The sequence below is a fragment of the Bombina bombina genome, chromosome 1 (genome assembly GCF_027579735.1).
Source record: "Bombina bombina isolate aBomBom1 chromosome 1, aBomBom1.pri, whole genome shotgun sequence".
NCBI classification, from domain to species: domain Eukaryota; kingdom Metazoa; phylum Chordata; class Amphibia; order Anura; family Bombinatoridae; genus Bombina; species Bombina bombina.
The window spans coordinates 1,151,349,143-1,151,367,527 of NC_069499.1; the positions used below are offsets into that span (position 1 = coordinate 1,151,349,143).

The 18,385-nt window shown below is 38.0% G+C and overlaps 1 protein-coding gene across 1 annotated transcript in view; it reads left to right on the forward strand.

The window, feature by feature from the left end:
* Positions 1-1,336: 1,336 nt before the first annotated feature.
* LOC128646107 (glucose-6-phosphatase catalytic subunit 1) overlaps positions 1,337-18,385 on the forward strand; it is a 36,339-nt gene continuing 19,290 nt past the window's right edge. Inside the window, exon 1 of the mRNA XM_053699560.1 lies at positions 1,337-1,646. Within this exon, the coding sequence (XP_053555535.1) occupies positions 1,417-1,646 (230 nt within the window). The 5' untranslated portion in view covers positions 1,337-1,416. The remainder of the gene's footprint in view (positions 1,647-18,385) is intronic.

Here is an 18,385-nt window from a genome sequence, read left to right on the forward strand (position 1 = left end):
CTAATTTAGTTTATGGCGATGTGGGGGGCTGGCGGTTTAGGGGTTAATACATTTATTTAGTTGCGGTGGGCTCCGGAAGCGGCAGGATAGGGGTTAATAACTTTATGTAGGTGGCGGGGGTATAGGGGGCGGCAAATTAGGGGTTAATAAGTATAATGTAGGTGGCGGCAGAGTAGGGGGTGACAGATTAGGGGTTGATAAGTATAATGTAGGTGGCATGGGCTCCGGGAGCGGAGAAATAGGGGTTAATAAGTTTATTAGAGTGGCGGTGGACTCCGAGAGCAGCGGTTTAGGGGTTAATAACTTTATTTAGTTGCGGCAGGGTCTGGGAGCGGCGGGATAGGGGTTAAACAGTTTAGTATAGTGTGGGTGTTTAGTGACAGTATACAAATAATGCTGGGAAAAAGCCGAAGAGCAGCGAGATCGATGACTGTTAGTTAACAACAGTCCGCTGCTCATCGCCCCATACTTGGTGCGCGGCTTTTTGACAGCTTTTTTGTTAAATATGGAGAGCGTATTCAGGTCCGCGGCAGCGATGTTAGACGATGTTAGGCGAGCGTATTGGTGCCGGCGAATGCAAGAAAGTTGAGGCTTTGATAAATAGGCCCCAATATCTTAATAAGAACTAATTTTATGTCAGTATTTTGGATTGTAAAACATGCACATTGCTCATGCTTATAGCGCACTCTGTACTATCTGGTAAAATGATAGGGCATAGTAAAAAAAACATTTTGGTTGCATTAAGATGCTTTGGTTAAAATATTTAACCATCCACTTGTAATACCAGAGATACAAGATAAAGCACTATTGATTGTAATCCCTTTTTCATCTAGACCAAAGTCTTTAAAATGCAATAATCCATTACATTTAGAATTGTATTTTGTATAAATGGCAAATGCCAAAATAAATGGTATAATAGAAAGATATTTAGATAAATATTTTTGACCTACAATTTTACTATTCCTATAGCATGATATACATTCCTATTGTAAATAAGGTAAGATTTGGTTCCAAAGTTCTTTGCTATTTGTATGTAGACAATTTGTATATAAGGAAGATTTTTTTCTTTGGTTTCCCAGCAATAATCTTAAAATAGTCATCAGTAGCTATAGTCCAAGGATAAAAAATATGCAAACATATTCCAAAAAACAAATGTGTTTGTCTAGAGTGTAACACCAGGCTAATCATTGACAGCATCTGATCAATATTTGGCAAATATGTGTGTTTGCTGTCTAAAAGGTAGAGTTCAAATAAAAACCACCAATAAAGTGACATATTTCATGTTTCTTTTAATCATTGTCTGTTGTGAGACAGGTTTTGAAATGCTATATAAGAAGCTGATAGATAAAGAGAGTTTAGATTATCATAAGAACTCATCACAACTTTTTAAACCAGTGTTAGAGAAGACCTTGTTTAATGGAGCTGGCCATGGATACCCTCCATGCAACTGAAATCAATATAATTAAATATCTTCAAGATAATTTCATGAGCTTCCAAGACTGGTTTGTCTTTGTCTCTTTTGCTGCTGACCTCAGAAACACTTTCTTTTTCTTCTTTCCCATCTGGTTCCACCTGTGTGAATCAGTGGGTATCAAACTTATCTGGGTAGCTGTGATCGGGGATTGGCTTAATCTGGTCTTCAAGTGGTGAGTAGTAATTAATCATTTCATGATTTATCATCTATTTTCACCACTTTCTATAAAATATGTAAAAAAACAAAAAACAATATTTAATTTTGCTTGTTGTTAAGTTTCCAGTTCATATTAATTCAAAAAGACATTTTAAAGAGAACAGTAAGGTGACCCAAATGTGTGAGTTTGGTAGACTGACAAAACGTTTTGTCCGGGGCAGAAGGGCATTACAGCCATTTATTTAAATGATATGTGACTTAGTTACTTGAGGAAAGATATATAGCTCACACTGCTTTAAAGGACCACTCAATGCAGTAGAATTGCATAATTAACAAGTGAATAATAAAAATACAATTATTTAACACCTACTCTGAATTTCCAAAAACCAGTAGATTTGTTTCTGACAAATTTATTTTTTCCTCCCATATTCCGGCCCCTGGTATCATATGACAGACATCAGCCAACCACAGTCTAGTATACATATACCCTGTGAGAATGTGCATATGCTCAGTAGGATCTTGTTCCCCGGAAAGTGTGAATATAAAAAGACTGTGCAAAATTTCATAATGGAAGTAAATTGGAAAGTGTCTTAAAACTGCATGCTCTTTCTGAATCATAAAAGTTTATTTTGACTTGAGTGTCCCTTTAATAGCTAATGAGCTCCACTGTGGTTTATACTTTGAATTATTAACTATGGGGTTGATCACAATCCTTTAATAAAAGTTTATCTAATGATTTTTCTACGAAAGTCCCCATGAAGCTCTATAGGACTTTTTTGTACATAATTCTTTTGATAAGCTTTATATATGTGATTTGGAGAGACAAAAAAAAAATTACATTTGGTGGGCGGGGCTTAAAAAATCATAAGACCAAAGTAATATAAATAAAATTCTAAATAAAGTCATATATTTTAATATACTTAGGCAGCAAATCAAACACAAGCTAAAACCACTGGTATTGCTATGTGAGCTATATATTTAATTAGCCTTTGCAAAGACATTGCTAAATATTTTTATCTTAATTGGACATTTAATAATAAATTCTTTAAAACTGCATTCACCATTAATATTCTATATTCTGTCCTTTAAAGTCAGCAAAAATGCACAGTAGCACACTACATAGCATATACTTACACATGCAGATACACACACAGTACATAGCATACACTTATACAGGCAGATACACAGACACTACATAGTATACACTTATACATGCAGATACACACACACTACATAGCATACACCTATACATGCAGATACACACACACTACATAGCATACACTTATACATGCAGATACACACACACACTACATAGCATACACTTATACATGCAGATACACAGACACTACATTGCATACACTTATACATGCAGATACACACACACACTACATAGCATACACTTATACATGCAGATACACACACACACTACATAGCATACACTTATACATGCAGATACACAGACACTACATTGCATACACTTATACATGCAGATACACACACACTACATAGCATGCACGTATACATGCAGATACATACACACTACATAGCATACACTTATACATGCAGATACACACACACACTACATAGCATACACTTATACATGCAGATACACAGACACACTACATAGCACACACTTATACATGCAGATACACACACACTACATAGCATACACTTACACATGCAGATACACACACACTACATAGCATACACTTATACAGGCAGATATACAGACACTACATAGTATACACTTATACATGCAGATACACACACACATTACATAGCATACACTTATACATGCAGATACATAGACACTACATAGTATACACTTATACATGCAGACACACACACACTACATAGCATACACTTATACATGCAGATACACACTTATACATACAGATACACACACAGTTATGGATACAGATAGACACACACACTACATCATATATGGGTATCTGTAATTCATTGTATGGGGTCCTGGGGTTGGCAAGCACATTAGCTGGCAGTCTGCTGTTCGTTACCCTGGTATTAGCACTGCTAATTGTATAAAACTGAAGGCATGCTAGTATTATCACCAGGGGTTAGACATCATCACTACCAGAGGTAGGTTAGAGAGGTCACCATTACCCGTGGTCAGAGTGTATACAGCATTCTTACTCCTGCTTAACCCACACACCATTCCTTTTCCACAGGGAATCTAACAGGTATCTAACCCTGTGAGAGCAAAGCCAGCTGCTTCTGAGTATGGGCCCAATAGAATTAAAAAAAAAAAATAATAATAATTTTTTAATGCCTGGGGCAAATCGGGACAGATGGCTAGCAACCCGGGACAGGGGGATAGACCCCTAAAATCGGGACTGTCCCGCGAAAATCGGAGCAGTTGGGGGGTATGCTTTAAGACTTTATTGAATTGTTTAGAATAAAACAGGCCAACAGGCTGTTTGTGCAAGTCGTATTATAAGTTGAAAGTAAATGTGAACTCATGAGCGCAATCAATATTTACGCTAGAATGATTAACACAACCTCAGAGCTCTGGTTAACTGTTAGATAAAAAAACGTTTTACAAAATACATCAAAAATACATTGAAAAGTACAGTTACACGTAATATGTTTATATGTGTGTGTATATGTATGTATTTATCTATTTATGTGTGTATATATATTTATTTACAGACATATATATACATAAATATATATGTATGCATATATAGACATATATACATATAAGTGCATTGCCCTTTGCAATCAAGTAGACGAAAACATGTTACAGCATATTTATAAAATATTCATTTTCAATACTATTATACTGTGTATTTACTGTAAAATCAATATTCCTATATATATCTATAACTATATATAATCAACTATATATAAATAGGTATATATCACTGGGTTTTAAACCTGTCCTCAAGCCTCCCAAATAGGCCAGGTTTTCAGGATTACCTTGGATGAGAGCAGGTAAAATAACGATATTTACTAATTAGCTGATTTTACCTGTGCTCCAGTTCAGATATCCTCAAAATGTGGCCTATTAGGGAGGCCCGAGTACAGGTTTGAAAACCAGAGGTCTATATAAATATAAGATTTATATAGAAATGTGTATTTATAAACAAATAGAACATATTTTTCTTTGTGAAGAACATTGCAATGTAAAATATATTCATATTGTCATGTCGGGTTAGTGCACTTGAGAAAATGCGACCAGGTTTGTGCAAGAGTAGTATGGTATTAGGTTTTTTTCACTTTTCTTGCTCCATTGCCCTCTATTGGGGAAAACATTAACGAGGTTTCGATACTATTCTAACTTCGCCTTTTTGCATATGTGGGGTTAGTGCTCGTGCAAAAAATGTTTACTTTAATTTTGTAATACGCGCGCTACCCGCAGCATAGAAAAAAAATTACTTCTAGCGCAGTTAACGCACGAGCGGGAGCGATAAATACTACTCCACTCATAAACCCTTAGGCAACATACAAACTTCTCTATCAATATTGTTAATTGTATTTATTATTCTGTCTTTTTATTGCAGAGAGAAATAGAATAGAATACAAAGTAAGCCTGCATAGGGAATCAAACAACAAATTTCACAAAATCTTATTGTTTATACAAAGTGTCAGTCTTCAACTAAAACCTGAACTGGAATTACTTAATTGTAAGTAAATAAAAGTTAACAGGCATAAGCTAGTTGTTTGTTTGGCCCATGCCTGCTTAGCAGAGTTCCAAGCCTGGATTGAGAAGATTTCGAAGCCTTAACAGCTTTTGAATATTTTTTCACTGATTTAAATTTGTTCCCCCTAGTACTTTGCACTCTAATTTAAGGTTGGCACCAAAAAGGAGCCAAGCACTGTAAATAAGGGAAAACATTATACACAAATTGACCGCAAGATGAATTTCTGCCTCTCCTTGGCACTCCAGATGTTTCAGAACTACATTTCCCAGGATCCTTAAGCACTCTTAAGTCCAGTCAAGTATCTTGGGAAATGTAGTTCTGAAAAAAAAAAAAGGCCTGCAATTGCGGAAACAAAAGCTCTGTAACACAAAAAAAAACTAATGTTGAAACCTAACACCCTAACATAAACCTCACGTCTAAACAACCCTAATCTGCTGCCCCTGACATCGCCTGACACCTGCCTACAGTTATTAACCGCTAATCTGCCCCTCCCGATCTTACCACCACCTAAATAAAACTATTAACCCCTAATCTGCCGCCACTGTACTAAAGTTATTAACCCCTATTCCGCCGCACCCCAACATCGCCACAACTTTATTAAAGCTATAAACCCCTAAATCTCTGGCCTCCCACATCACTACCACTAAATAAACCTATTAACCCCTAAACCGCCAGCCCCCCACATCGCAACAACCTAAATTAAACTATTAACCCCTAACCCTATGGTAACCCTAATCCTAACACCCCCTAACTTTAAGATAATTAAACTAGATCCTAATTAAACTTACAATTATTAACTAAATAAACCTATTAACCCCTAAACCTCCAGCCACCCAGATCGCAACAACCTAAATTAAACTATTAACCCCTAACCCTAAACCTAACCCTTACCCTAACACCCCCTAAAATAATTAAAATAGATCTAAATTAAATTTACAATTATTAACTAAATAATAACTAGTTAAAACTAAATACTTACCTGTGAAATAAAACCTAAGCTAGCTACAATATATTTAATAGTTATATTGTAGCTAGCTTAGCTTTTATTTTTATTTCACAGGTAAATTTGTATTTATTTTAACTAGGTAGACTAGTTAATAAATAGTTAAAATAAATACAAACGTACCTGTCAAATAAAACCTAACCTGGGGGCGGAGCCAACAGCCGAGGTAGGCAGATGTACATCTGCTGAGCTCCTAGGCCTAAACTGGAAAAAAAGTATATATTCTAAGTAAAGATGGAGCTAATTCTACATACAGACAGCTACTAATCAGTCCTTGACCGAAGGATATTCTGCCGGAGTCAGTATATGTGCCCAATTCGGTGATTTACAATTTTTGCCTGGGGAAGCTATCTGGGCCTACTTTCCCTACTACCGACTCTAGTCGTAACCTGAGGCTTCTTGCAAAATGGAGGATAATCGTGAGCTTTTGTACATCCTGCTGCAAGACCTAGATAGGCAGATGACACACTGCTTTTTTGATATATCAGCAACGCTGTGATCATTGATGAGGGGACCATCCAGAAACGTCCTACCTAACAAGAGACCTGAAGGCGCACAGACAGTGATACTGCGGGAGTGTCCGACTGCGATGCCTCACCCATCTCCTCAGTTGAGCATCTGCGCCACAGATATGAGAGGCATACCGCTAACCTGCTGTGACCCGTTCCTATCTGACCACACTACAGTAGCAGTGAACATCCCTACTGCGACGGATTGGTCCTTGCCTGAACAGCGCAGCTCAACTAGAGGCACCCCAGCTGCAGAGAAAAGGAATGGTCTGGACAAGCTACCTGAAAACCGCAGCCCACACTCTCATTAACAAGGTGGAGTATGTTTTACTCAGCGGCCCTCTCTCAATCCCGAAGGCCCCGTCTATTGAGACACTGGAAGTCGAGATCCGGTTATGGATACGCCCTAAGCAGCAGTCCCTACCGCTACACTCTGGGAGCCACTCATACTTCACCAGACAGGGACGTGCTGATATCCGATCCGGAATTGGATAAGGTCTCTAACGCTGCAGGACAGATCCAAGGGCTTAACTGGACGTTTTTTCGGCAAGCCCCAAATGTGTTTATGACATGAACTGCCTTCGATACTTTTAATACATGCTTTGCTTTTCTTGGGGCAACCTGTAGATTCCCAGTTATTCAGCTACAGATCATTCCTGTATATCCCTTATGAGACCTACAATGCATAAGGCTAACTTATACCTAGCGTTAGCTTATTGTATAAAGACTGATGTTCATACTCTCTACTCAGCTAAAATCTGGGTATGCCTTGTTTGGGATATGTTCACTGCCGTTTAATACTGTAATCTGGGTGTTGTCTGTTTGAGGGCTTCTAGATAGCCTATGAAGGTCCTGTATCATGTGCCATTCACGGTATACCTCAGTGATATATGTGTAATTTTATATTTATATCTTTCAGCATTTTGGAAATCAGAGTTATCTAGATGATAGCAGATATCTACATTTACATTTATGCTACATGTATACTCATATCATGGCCCGCACACAGGCGCAGTTATTCAGTTACAGATCACTCCCTAAATGTGCTGCAAGAGTCATATCCCATAAGGCTATCCTATATCTTTTACTAGTTTACACTCTATAGACCAGCGTTTGCCAACCAGTGGTCCATGGACCACTGGTGGTCCACGAGAAGATGTTGGTGGTCCTTGACACCAAGCAGGAATATCCTCTGATGGTGTCACCCCTGTTGCACCGCAACTCCCTACAGTGCCTGGCTGGACATCAGTGAAAACTGATGAAGGAGTTAAATTATAATCTCTTTATGCACGTTGCATAGTACTGCGAAACTTGCATAGCTAGATTGTATTTTTAACTCCTCCTGTCCGGCGTGCTGCTCAGAGGAAGATGCTTCCATTCTAAAGCCAGCAGAGGTTGGTATTGTCTTGGCTTGAAATAGTGGAATTAAAGTATATAAAAAAGAAAATATTAAAAAAACAATTTCTCTCTTATATTTCATTTATTTTCTCCCCTTTACCTGTCTCTTTATAGTAGTTTTCCTAATTCCTTCAGATGGACTTACATTACTATTTGTCTTCCTTCCCTCTACTTTTTTTTTTATTAAATATTTTTCATTCTAATAATTTTCCCACTCACAAAGCCATTCCACCTGAATTCCAGTAATTGTGAAAGGTTTGTACCTTTTTAAAAAAAATCATGTTAGTGGTCCACGGGATTCAAAATTGTGAGTTTAGTGGTGACCCCTGCTATAGACTATAGGTTATGCTTGATTAGCCATCTGGAGTTTGGATTATGTTTTTTTCTAACATAATATGTTCATGGTCAATTAATGCAGTACTCTGGATACTAGACTGAGAGCCTTCAGATAACCTATAAATGCCCTACATTGCATGCCACTCATTATATGGCACATGCCTCACACTTTAGATCTGGCTTCTAAATGTATGCTAAGTGTCTAGCCTGTCCTTCCTATACCCATTCTTAGTCAGCCTAGATCCACATTTTAGCAAAGCTTTTCTATAGTTTCAAACTCTTGCTCAAAAACATTAGAAAGCAGATATTAGAATCAGACTTGACTACACCTAAATAAAAGTAGCGCACCCATAGCTCCCATGCTCCACCTCTCAGGTTAAATGATCTAGTTTTTGGCTGTCACCACTTTGTGTGAGGCTTATGTTTGTGTCCCAGTAAGCCTATTTGCATCTACTGCTCCAAATACTATTGATTATCAAATGGATGTCCTATGAGACTCACTTCATCTAGCATGAGATTCTGTTTATCAAATATGTGAGAACCTTTACTTATAGCATAGATGTTTGTAATAGCCCTTTAGATGCCCTTGGCACTAGATCTACATACATATGCTTTTTTAAGGGCCATCCTCAGCTTTTGTTACAAACTACTACTCACTATGCTCTTTATTCCCAGTGGAGTTACTGTCCTGTTATTAAGTAGTTGTCATGCAGTAATTCTCTTCTCTTTATGTCAATTAGCTAATCCTATATGTTACTCACTATCATTATTAGTGACTGTAGGACTGTCATCACTAGTTTCTTTATAGTTTTGTCCACATTATCAACATATATTATTTGTCCATGTTAAACCTCTCTCCTCCCTTTCCCGCCGGTGCTTACTGCCTGCGGGTCATATCCCTACTCCTTTTTCCAGCATCGCCTATAGATGGCACTCCCCTAGGAGAGGGGCTCACCCAGAGATTCCTTATGCTCCAAACATTCTAATGTCCCCCTGTCCACATAATACTGTAGAGTGACTATTGAGGCCCATTATGCTCTTTATGACAATGTGGAGAATATACTCTATCTTCCCCCTCCCCCTACCCCCATAAAACCAACCCCCCCTTGTCGCTATATTTCTTAAATACATTTTTTATGGTGTATTTATCTATCACAAGGTGGGGTCACTTCTAGTCTACATATCATATAAAATATAAAATTGAGGTCTTAATCTTGATAGTCCAAACTCTTTGCTAATGCCTTTAATAAATGGGATTTATATGCCCCTTCTATTTAGCTCTACTGCCTAGTAAACTTCCAAGCTTTTTCATAACACTAACCAACTATAGCTTCTCCATCCTTTTACTATTCATCATCGAGTATCACTCTTTAAACTCACGCATGTATATTATGTTGGCATAACCTGTGTTGTTTACTTGGCAAGTTCATGGTACTAGCACTGTACTTTTCTTCTCTGTTACTATTGTTGGATGTGTCATTATTGTTACATTTGTTTATGACTTCAATAAAAAAACTATTTAAAAAAATAAATAAAAATAAATAAAATAAAACCTAACCTGCCTTACACTAAAAACATTGCAAAAAATAAAAAAAAACTACTATTACAAAAAAGAAAAAAAACTACCATTACAAAAAAACAAACGAAATTATTCAAAAAAATAAAGATTATTCCTATTCTAATACCCTTAAAAAAAAGCCTAATCTAGAATAAACTACCAAGGGCCCTTAAAAGGGCCTTTTGTAGGGCATTGCCCTAAGTTAAACAGCTCTTTTGCTACAAAAAATAAAACACACCCTAAAAATATAAATTACACAAAAAAAAAAACGAAATCATCCAAAACAAAAAAGAATTACACGTAATCTAACAGCCCAATCAAAATAAAAAAGCCCACCCAAAATAAATAAAAAACCCTAGCCTATAATAAACTACCAATGGCCATTAAAAGATATCAGCTCTTTTACCTGTAAAGAAAACACAAAGACCCCCAACAGTAAAACCCACCACCCAACCGACCCTCCAAAATAAAGAAACCTAATTCTATAAAAACCTAAGCTACCCATTGCCCTAAAAAAGGACATTTGTATGGGCATTACCCTTGAAAGGGCATTTAGCTCTTTTACTGCCCAGATCCTAAACTAAAAAAAATAAAACCCACCCAATAAACCCTTAAAAAAGCCTAACACTTACCCCCTGACAATCCACTTACAGTTTTTGAAGTCCCGATTAAACGATCTTCATCCCGGAGTTGAAGTTCTAATCCATGCGGCGAGAAGTCTTTATCCAGACGGCCTCTTCAATCATCATCCCGGCGGTGACGTCCTGATCCAAACGGAGAGAAGTCTTTATCCAGGCGGCCTCTTCAATCTTCATCCAGGCAGCATCTTCTATCTTGATCCCGGAGGCACGGAGCGGGTCCATCCTGAAGACATGCGGTGCAGAGCATCCTCTTCATATGGTTGCTGCCGTACACTGAATCTTCAATGCAAGGGACACAATCCAAGATGGCATCCCTTGCATTACTATTGGCTGAAAAATTTGAATCAGACAATAGGAATTAGAGCTACTAAAATCCTATTGGCTGTTCAAATCAGCCAATAGGATTTAAGCAGCTCCAATTCTATTGGATGATGAATCAGCCAATTGAATGAGAGCTGCTTAAATCCTATTGGCTGTTACTGACTTTAGATGGCGGTACAGATCTTGTAATTTTAGGATGTAACGCAAGCTTTTTAGCCTCACGGCAAAACTCGTAATACCGGCGCTATGGGAATCCCATAAAAAACGTAATTTTTAGGAGTACGGGACTGACGTTGTGGTACAGGCTAAAAGGCTTGCGGTACACCTATACCGACAAGACTTGTAATGAAAATGATGCGTTATGGGCCACAACGCTGCTATTTGACTCATAACGCAAAACTCGTAATCTAGGTGAAAGTCAATAAAAGATGTTTTTCTAAGAGAAAAGTCAGCTTTACTCATTAGATAACCTAGGAAAATAATTGTAAATGAAAAACATGAAAAATAGAATTCCATAATTTTTTTTTAGTAAAGAGTTTTATTTACAATTCCACATACACACTCAATTACATTACTATTGGCAAGCATCAATAGAAATATAGTTATGTAAATTTATAAATGGTAAATTGAGTAGTAACATATATCATTTGTACTTATTGGTTGTTGTGGTGCTGTGTATCAATTTTAATCTGAACTTAGGGTAAAAGAGTTTTCCACAGGATACATATGGCACTCTATGGAATAAAAATATATGGTGTTTGCCTGAAACTTTGGGGGTAGATTGCAGCATTCGCTGCTTGTTAAATCTCCCCATAATCTCTATACACATTTTAAAACTGTGTAAATAATGTTATACATGTGGTGATTTCTCCTCAGCGGTAACCCAATTCACACTGCGCTGATACTCAGGTAATATATTTGTCTGTATTGATCCATGTACTGTAAGTAAAAGCAATGCTTCCTTCTAAAACTGACAATTTACTGTCCCTTTAACAGGTTCAGATTGTGGACTAGATTACAAGTGGATTGATAATTTATCGCACGCCTGTAAACGGGCAAATTTGCCAGTTTATGGGCGTGTGATAAATAGCCAGCCATTACAAGAAGCTTATTATTGCTACCGCATGCTCGCGGTGGCAATTAATGCTCTGGAAATTAACTAGAGATCAGATCTCTGGTTAATTTTCTAAATGTCCCCCAATTGCCCCCAAATTTCAGTGTAGTGTGCTTTATTAAAAAAATAAAAATAGTAGCATCTTTATTTATTAATAAAGTAACTGCATAAAGCAGTCATAAGGGACTAAAGTTAGCGGGTAAAGTGCCTTTACATTGAGGTCTATGAAAAACTGTGTGTTCCCTGTAAATATATATGTATATGCTTATTTACATATATATTTATGTGTTAATATGTGTATATACACATGTAAACATAAATATACACTCATATGGATATTTTCTCCTTTTCAGGTCATTCTCTGTAAACCATAGAGATGGTTGTGCATGAAAATCCCAGTAGATCAGCATTTTTTTTAATATTCAGACCAGCCCGCCTGGCACCAACAACCATGCCACATTCAAAGTCATTTAAATCCCCTTTCTTCCCCATTCTGATGCTTGGTTTGAACTTCAGCAAGTCGTCCTCACCACGTCTAGATGCCTAAACAGTGGCGTAGCGTGGGGGGGGGCACAGGCTCGGTTGCACCAGGCGCATAATTCTTAGGGGCGCATGAGGTGCGCTCGGCTGCTCCACCACCGCTCTCAGTTTGTCTCATATCCATGACAGCGGCGCTTCGGCGAAGGCTAAGAAATCTGATAGGCTGCTCAGCTGTTAAATCGGATTCTACGTCCCGGCATCACGTGGTGTGTGCTCATGAATGTGGTGATGTCACGGTCGCACATTCCAATCGCCGATCAGCTCAGCATCATGTCTCATCGAGAGGAGGAAGTGATCATCCTGGTGGTACGTCACTTTGTCTCAGCGCGCAGGTCAGGAGGGAAGAAGAGCGCTAGAGCAGAGCACCGACAATAATAAGGTAAGGGGTGTGGGAAGAGCCAAAGGGGAGTCCCGATTCAAAGCAGTGGTAACAAGAATTTGGGGAGAGCTTTACATTGATTCCAATGGCCCAGGCATTGATCTCCACAAGCTGAAAGAAGGCAAAGTTAAAATATCTACTCTTTAAAATGTATACATTATGAAGTACTGCTGCAAGGCCTGAAAGAAATTACACTGTAATGTATGAATCACATCTATATCTCTTTAAAGGGACACTGAACTCAATTTTTTTCTTTTGTGATTCAGATAGAGCATTACATTTTAAGCAACTTTCTAATTTACTCCTATTATCAAATTTTCTTCATTCTCTTGGTATCTTTATTTGAAAAGCAAAAATGTAAGTTTAGATGCCAGCCCATTTTTGGTGAACAACCTGGGTTGTCCTTGCTGATTGGACAGCACCAATAAACAAGTGTTGTCCATGGTACTGAACCAAAAATTTGCTTGCTCCTTAGCTTAGATGGCTTATTTTTTAAATAAAGATAGCAAGAGAATGAAGAAAAATTGATAATAGAAGTAAGTTAGAAAGTTGCTTAAAATTGCATGTTCTATCTGAATCATGAAAGAAAAAAATTGGGTTCAGTATCCCTTTAACCCTTTGAGTGCTAATAACGGCTCTGAGCCGTCACAGAGTTTCCCACTCTGGTGCTAATGACGGCTCAGAGCCATCACTAGCATTCTCCCACCTTGAGGGCTCCTACCCCGGCGAACGTGCCTGTAGAGTGACAGGCATCGCCGGGGCATCCCGTTTTGTTTGGTGACATCACTGAACTCAATTTTTTTCTTTTGTGATTCAGATAGAGCATTACATTTTAAGCAACTTTCTAATTTACTCCTATTATCAAATTTTCTTCATTCTCTTGGTATCTTTATTTGAAAAGCAAAAATGTAAGTTTAGATGCCAGCCCATTTTTGGTGAACAACCTGGGTTGTCCTTGCTGATTGGACAGCACCAATAAACAAGTGTTGTCCATGGTACTGAACCAAAAATTTGCTTGCTCCTTAGCTTAGATGGCTTATTTTTTAAATAAAGATAGCAAGAGAATGAAGAAAAATTGATAATAGAAGTAAGTTAGAAAGTTGCTTAAAATTGCATGTTCTATCTGAATCATGAAAGAAAAAAATTGGGTTCAGTATCCCTTTAACCCTTTGAGTGCTAATAACGGCTCTGAGCCGTCACAGAGTTTCCCACTCTGGTGCTAATGACGGCTCAGAGCCATCACTAGCATTCTCCCACCTTGAGGGCTCCTACCCCGGCGAACGTGCCTGTAGAGTGACAGGCATCGCCGGGGCATCCCGTTTTGTTTGGTGACATCACGCGCAATAACGTGATGATGTCACCACGCAACTTTATTTATACTTAACAATGTTAAGTATAGGAGCAGGGGTCATACTGCTTAGAAGCCTGTATCTCAGGTATCTGAGCAGCTACAGACCCCCAAGACCCACCTTTGGAAAGGTAATCGCCTAACCTTTCCCACAGTGTAAATCTTGGGGGTCTGAAGAAAAAAGAAAAAAGTAAAAACTAAAATTGTTAAAAAAATAAAAAAACATTAAAAAATCTTAGCACCCAGGTGGGAAAGGGCTAAAAATGTATTAGCAGATAATTAACATGATGGAGACTGGATAAAAAGCACAGCTGGCAAGGAATGTTCTCTATGAATTTCAGAATATTAGAAACTTTTTCCCTCCTGACATGCCCCATTTTATTTTAACAGGTTTATATTATACAATAAAAAACACAGTTAATGTTAACTTCAAATCAAAATGTAATTGAGCATAAAATGTATCACTCTAAATCTAAATTAGTAATTAGACTTTTATGATTCAGTGTGCAAAAAAAAAAAAAATATGAGCTGAGCACTAGGGGCCCAATCCGATATGCAAATATTGCTCTGGTTGGTATCCTATATACGGCGTAACATAGAAGTTACGCTCGTATATTTCTGCCTTCGGCCGTAGTTTTTTGGCCCATAGACAGGTATACCAAACCCGCGCAGTTTGGTATCCAATATACAGCGTAAGGACTTATGTGGTGAAAATGGAGAAATCTTACTCCATTTTCACCTCGCCACAAATTGCAGGCGTAGTAAGCCTTACGCTGAGTATTGGAGCCCCGTAACTCCCTAAATTGCCTGCAAAATAAAACCTAACACCTAACGCATGCGCAATGTCTATCTACCTGTCAACCGCAATCCCCCACCGCAATCCCTAATAAAGTGTTTAACCCCTAAACCACCGCTCCCGGACCCCGCCGCCACCTACATTAAATGTCTAACCCCCTAATGTGATCCCCCTACACCGCCGCCACCTACATTAAAATTATTACCCCCTAATGTAATCCCCCTACACCGCCGCCCTCTATATTAAAATTATTACCCCCTAATGTGAGCCCCCTACCCCGCCGCCACCTATATTAAAATGATTAACACCTAATCTAATGATCTAAATGATTAACCCCTAATCTAATCCCCCTACCCCGCTGCCACTTTTTTAAAATGATTAACCCCTAATCTAATCCCCCTACACCGTCGCCACCTATAATAAATGTATTACCCCCTAAAATACTAAAATGTCCCTACCATAAACTAAATTACAAATAGCCCTGAAAAGGGCCTTTTGCGTGGCATTGCCCCAAAGTAACCAGCTCTATTACAACCCTTAAAAGGGCCTTTTGCGGGGCATTGTCACAAAGTAATCAGCTCTTTTACCTGTAATCTAACCCCCCTACATCGCCGCCACCTATATTAAATATATTAACCCCTAATCTAATCCCCCTGCACCGTCGCCACCTATATTAAATATATTAACCCCTAATCTTGTAATCTGACCCCCCTACACCGTCGCCACCTATATTAACTATATTAACCCTAATTATATTAGGGTTAATATAGTTAATATAGTTATTATATTATAAATATTAACTATATTAACCCTATCTAACCCTAACACCCCTAACTTAATTATTATTGCAATAAATATAAATAAAATAAATTTTATTAACTAAAATATTCCTATTTAAAACTAAATACTTACCTATAAAATAAACCTTAAGATAGCTACAATATAATTAATAATTACATTGTAGCTATTTTAGGGTTTATATTTATTTTACAGGTAACTTGGTATTTATTTTAACTAGGTACAATAGCTATTAAATAGTTAATAACTATTTAATAGCTACCTAGTTAAAATAATTACCAATTTACCTGTAAAATAAATCCTAACCTAAGTTACAAATACACCTACACTATCAATAAATTAATTAAACAAACTACAATTATCTAAACTAAAATTTAATTAAATACACTAAACTAAATTACAAAACAAAACAAAACACTAAATTACAAAAAATAAAAAAGAGTACAAGAATTTTAAGCTAATTACACCTAATCTAAGCCCCCTATTAAAATAACAAAGCCCCCAAAATAAAAAAATGTCCCTACCCTAAACTAAATTACAAAAAGTAATCAGCTATATTACCAGCCCTTAAAAGGGCCTTTTGTGGGGCATTGAACCAAAGTAATCAGCTCTTTTACCTGTGAAAAAAAGAACAACCCACACACCCCTACTCTAAAACCCACCCTATCCCCCCTTAAAAAAAACTAAGTCTAACCCCCAAGTGCTCCTTACCTGTCCTGAAGACCGGTGGAGAAGGTCCTGTTCCAGGCAGAGAAGTCTTCTTCCAGGCGGCAACCTCTTCTTCTTCCAGGAACCAGCCGGCGCGGAGCGGAGGAGTTGAAGACCGATGACCGCGGAGCTGAAGAACGTCCTCCCTGGAACTGAAGACCGGCGATGCAGGAACTGAAGATCGGCGACGCTGGAACTGAAGACCAGAGCCATGGAGCGTGGAGATCCTCTTCATACGATCACCGCCGTACACTGAATCTGAATTCAAGGTACGCGATTAAAAATGGCGTCCCTTGAATTCCTATTGGCTGATTTGAGCCTTCAAATTCAAATCAGCCAATCGGATGAAAGCTACTTTAATTCTATTGGCTGATTTGAATAGCCAATAGAATAAGAGCTACTGTAATTGTATTGGCTGATTCGAATAGCCAATAGAATTGGTAATTATTTTAACTAGGTAGCTATTAAATAGTTATTAACTATTTAATAGCTATTGTACCTAGTTAAAATAAATACCAAGTTACCTGTAAAATAAATATAAACCCTAAAATAGGAATATTTTAGTTAATAAGATTAATATTATTTAGATTTATTGCAATAATAAAGTTAGGGGTGTTAGGGTTAGATAGGGTTAATATAGTTAATATATATAATATAATAACTATATTAACTATATTAACCCTAATATAATTAGAGTTAATATAGTTAATATAGGTGGCGGCGGTGTAGGGCGTCAGATTACAAGATTAGGGGTTAATATATTTAATATAGGTGGCGGCGGTGTAGGGGGATTAGATTAGGGGTTAATATATTTAATATAGGTGGCGGCGGTGTAGGGGGGTCAGATTACAAGATTAGGGGTTAATATATATAATATAGGTGGCGGCGGCCTCTGATGAAGCGCATGTGCGCATGCGCAAAACGCGTCAGGTGTTTTTGCTATGGCTTCACCTTTTGTACCTGCACTCTGCCAATAAACTGGTTTTGAACTGACTTTGGATGTAGCTTCGGTCTCAATCCTTCCCGTCTTTGGGGATTTCTTGCCTGTTTAATATATTTAATATAGGTGGCGGCGGTGTAGGGGGGTCAGATTACAGGTAAAAGAGCTGATTACTTTGTGACAATGCCCCGCAAAAGGCTCTTTTAAGGGCTGGTAATAGAGCTGGTTACTTTGGGGCAATGCCCCGCAAAAGGCCCTTTTAAGGGCTGGTAATAGAGCTGGTTACTTTGGGGCAATGCCACGCAAAAGGCCCTTTTCAGGGCTATTTGTAATTTAGTTTAGGGTAGGGACATTTTAGTATTTTAGGGAGTAATACATTTATTATAGGTGTCGGCAGTGTAGGGGGATTAGATTAGGGGTTAATCATTTTAAAATAGGTGGCGGCGGGGTAGGGGGCTCACATTAGGGGGTAATAATTTTAATATAGATGGCGGCGGTGTAGGGGGATTACATTAGGGGTTAATAATTTTAATGTAGGTGGCGGCGGTGTAGGGGGCTCACATTAGGGGGTTAGACATTTGATATAGGTGGTGGCGGTGTAGGGGGATTAGATTAGGGGCTAATAATTTTAATATAGGTGGCAGCGGTGTAAGGGGGTCAGATTTGGGGGTAGTACATATAATGTAGGTGGCAGCGGGGTA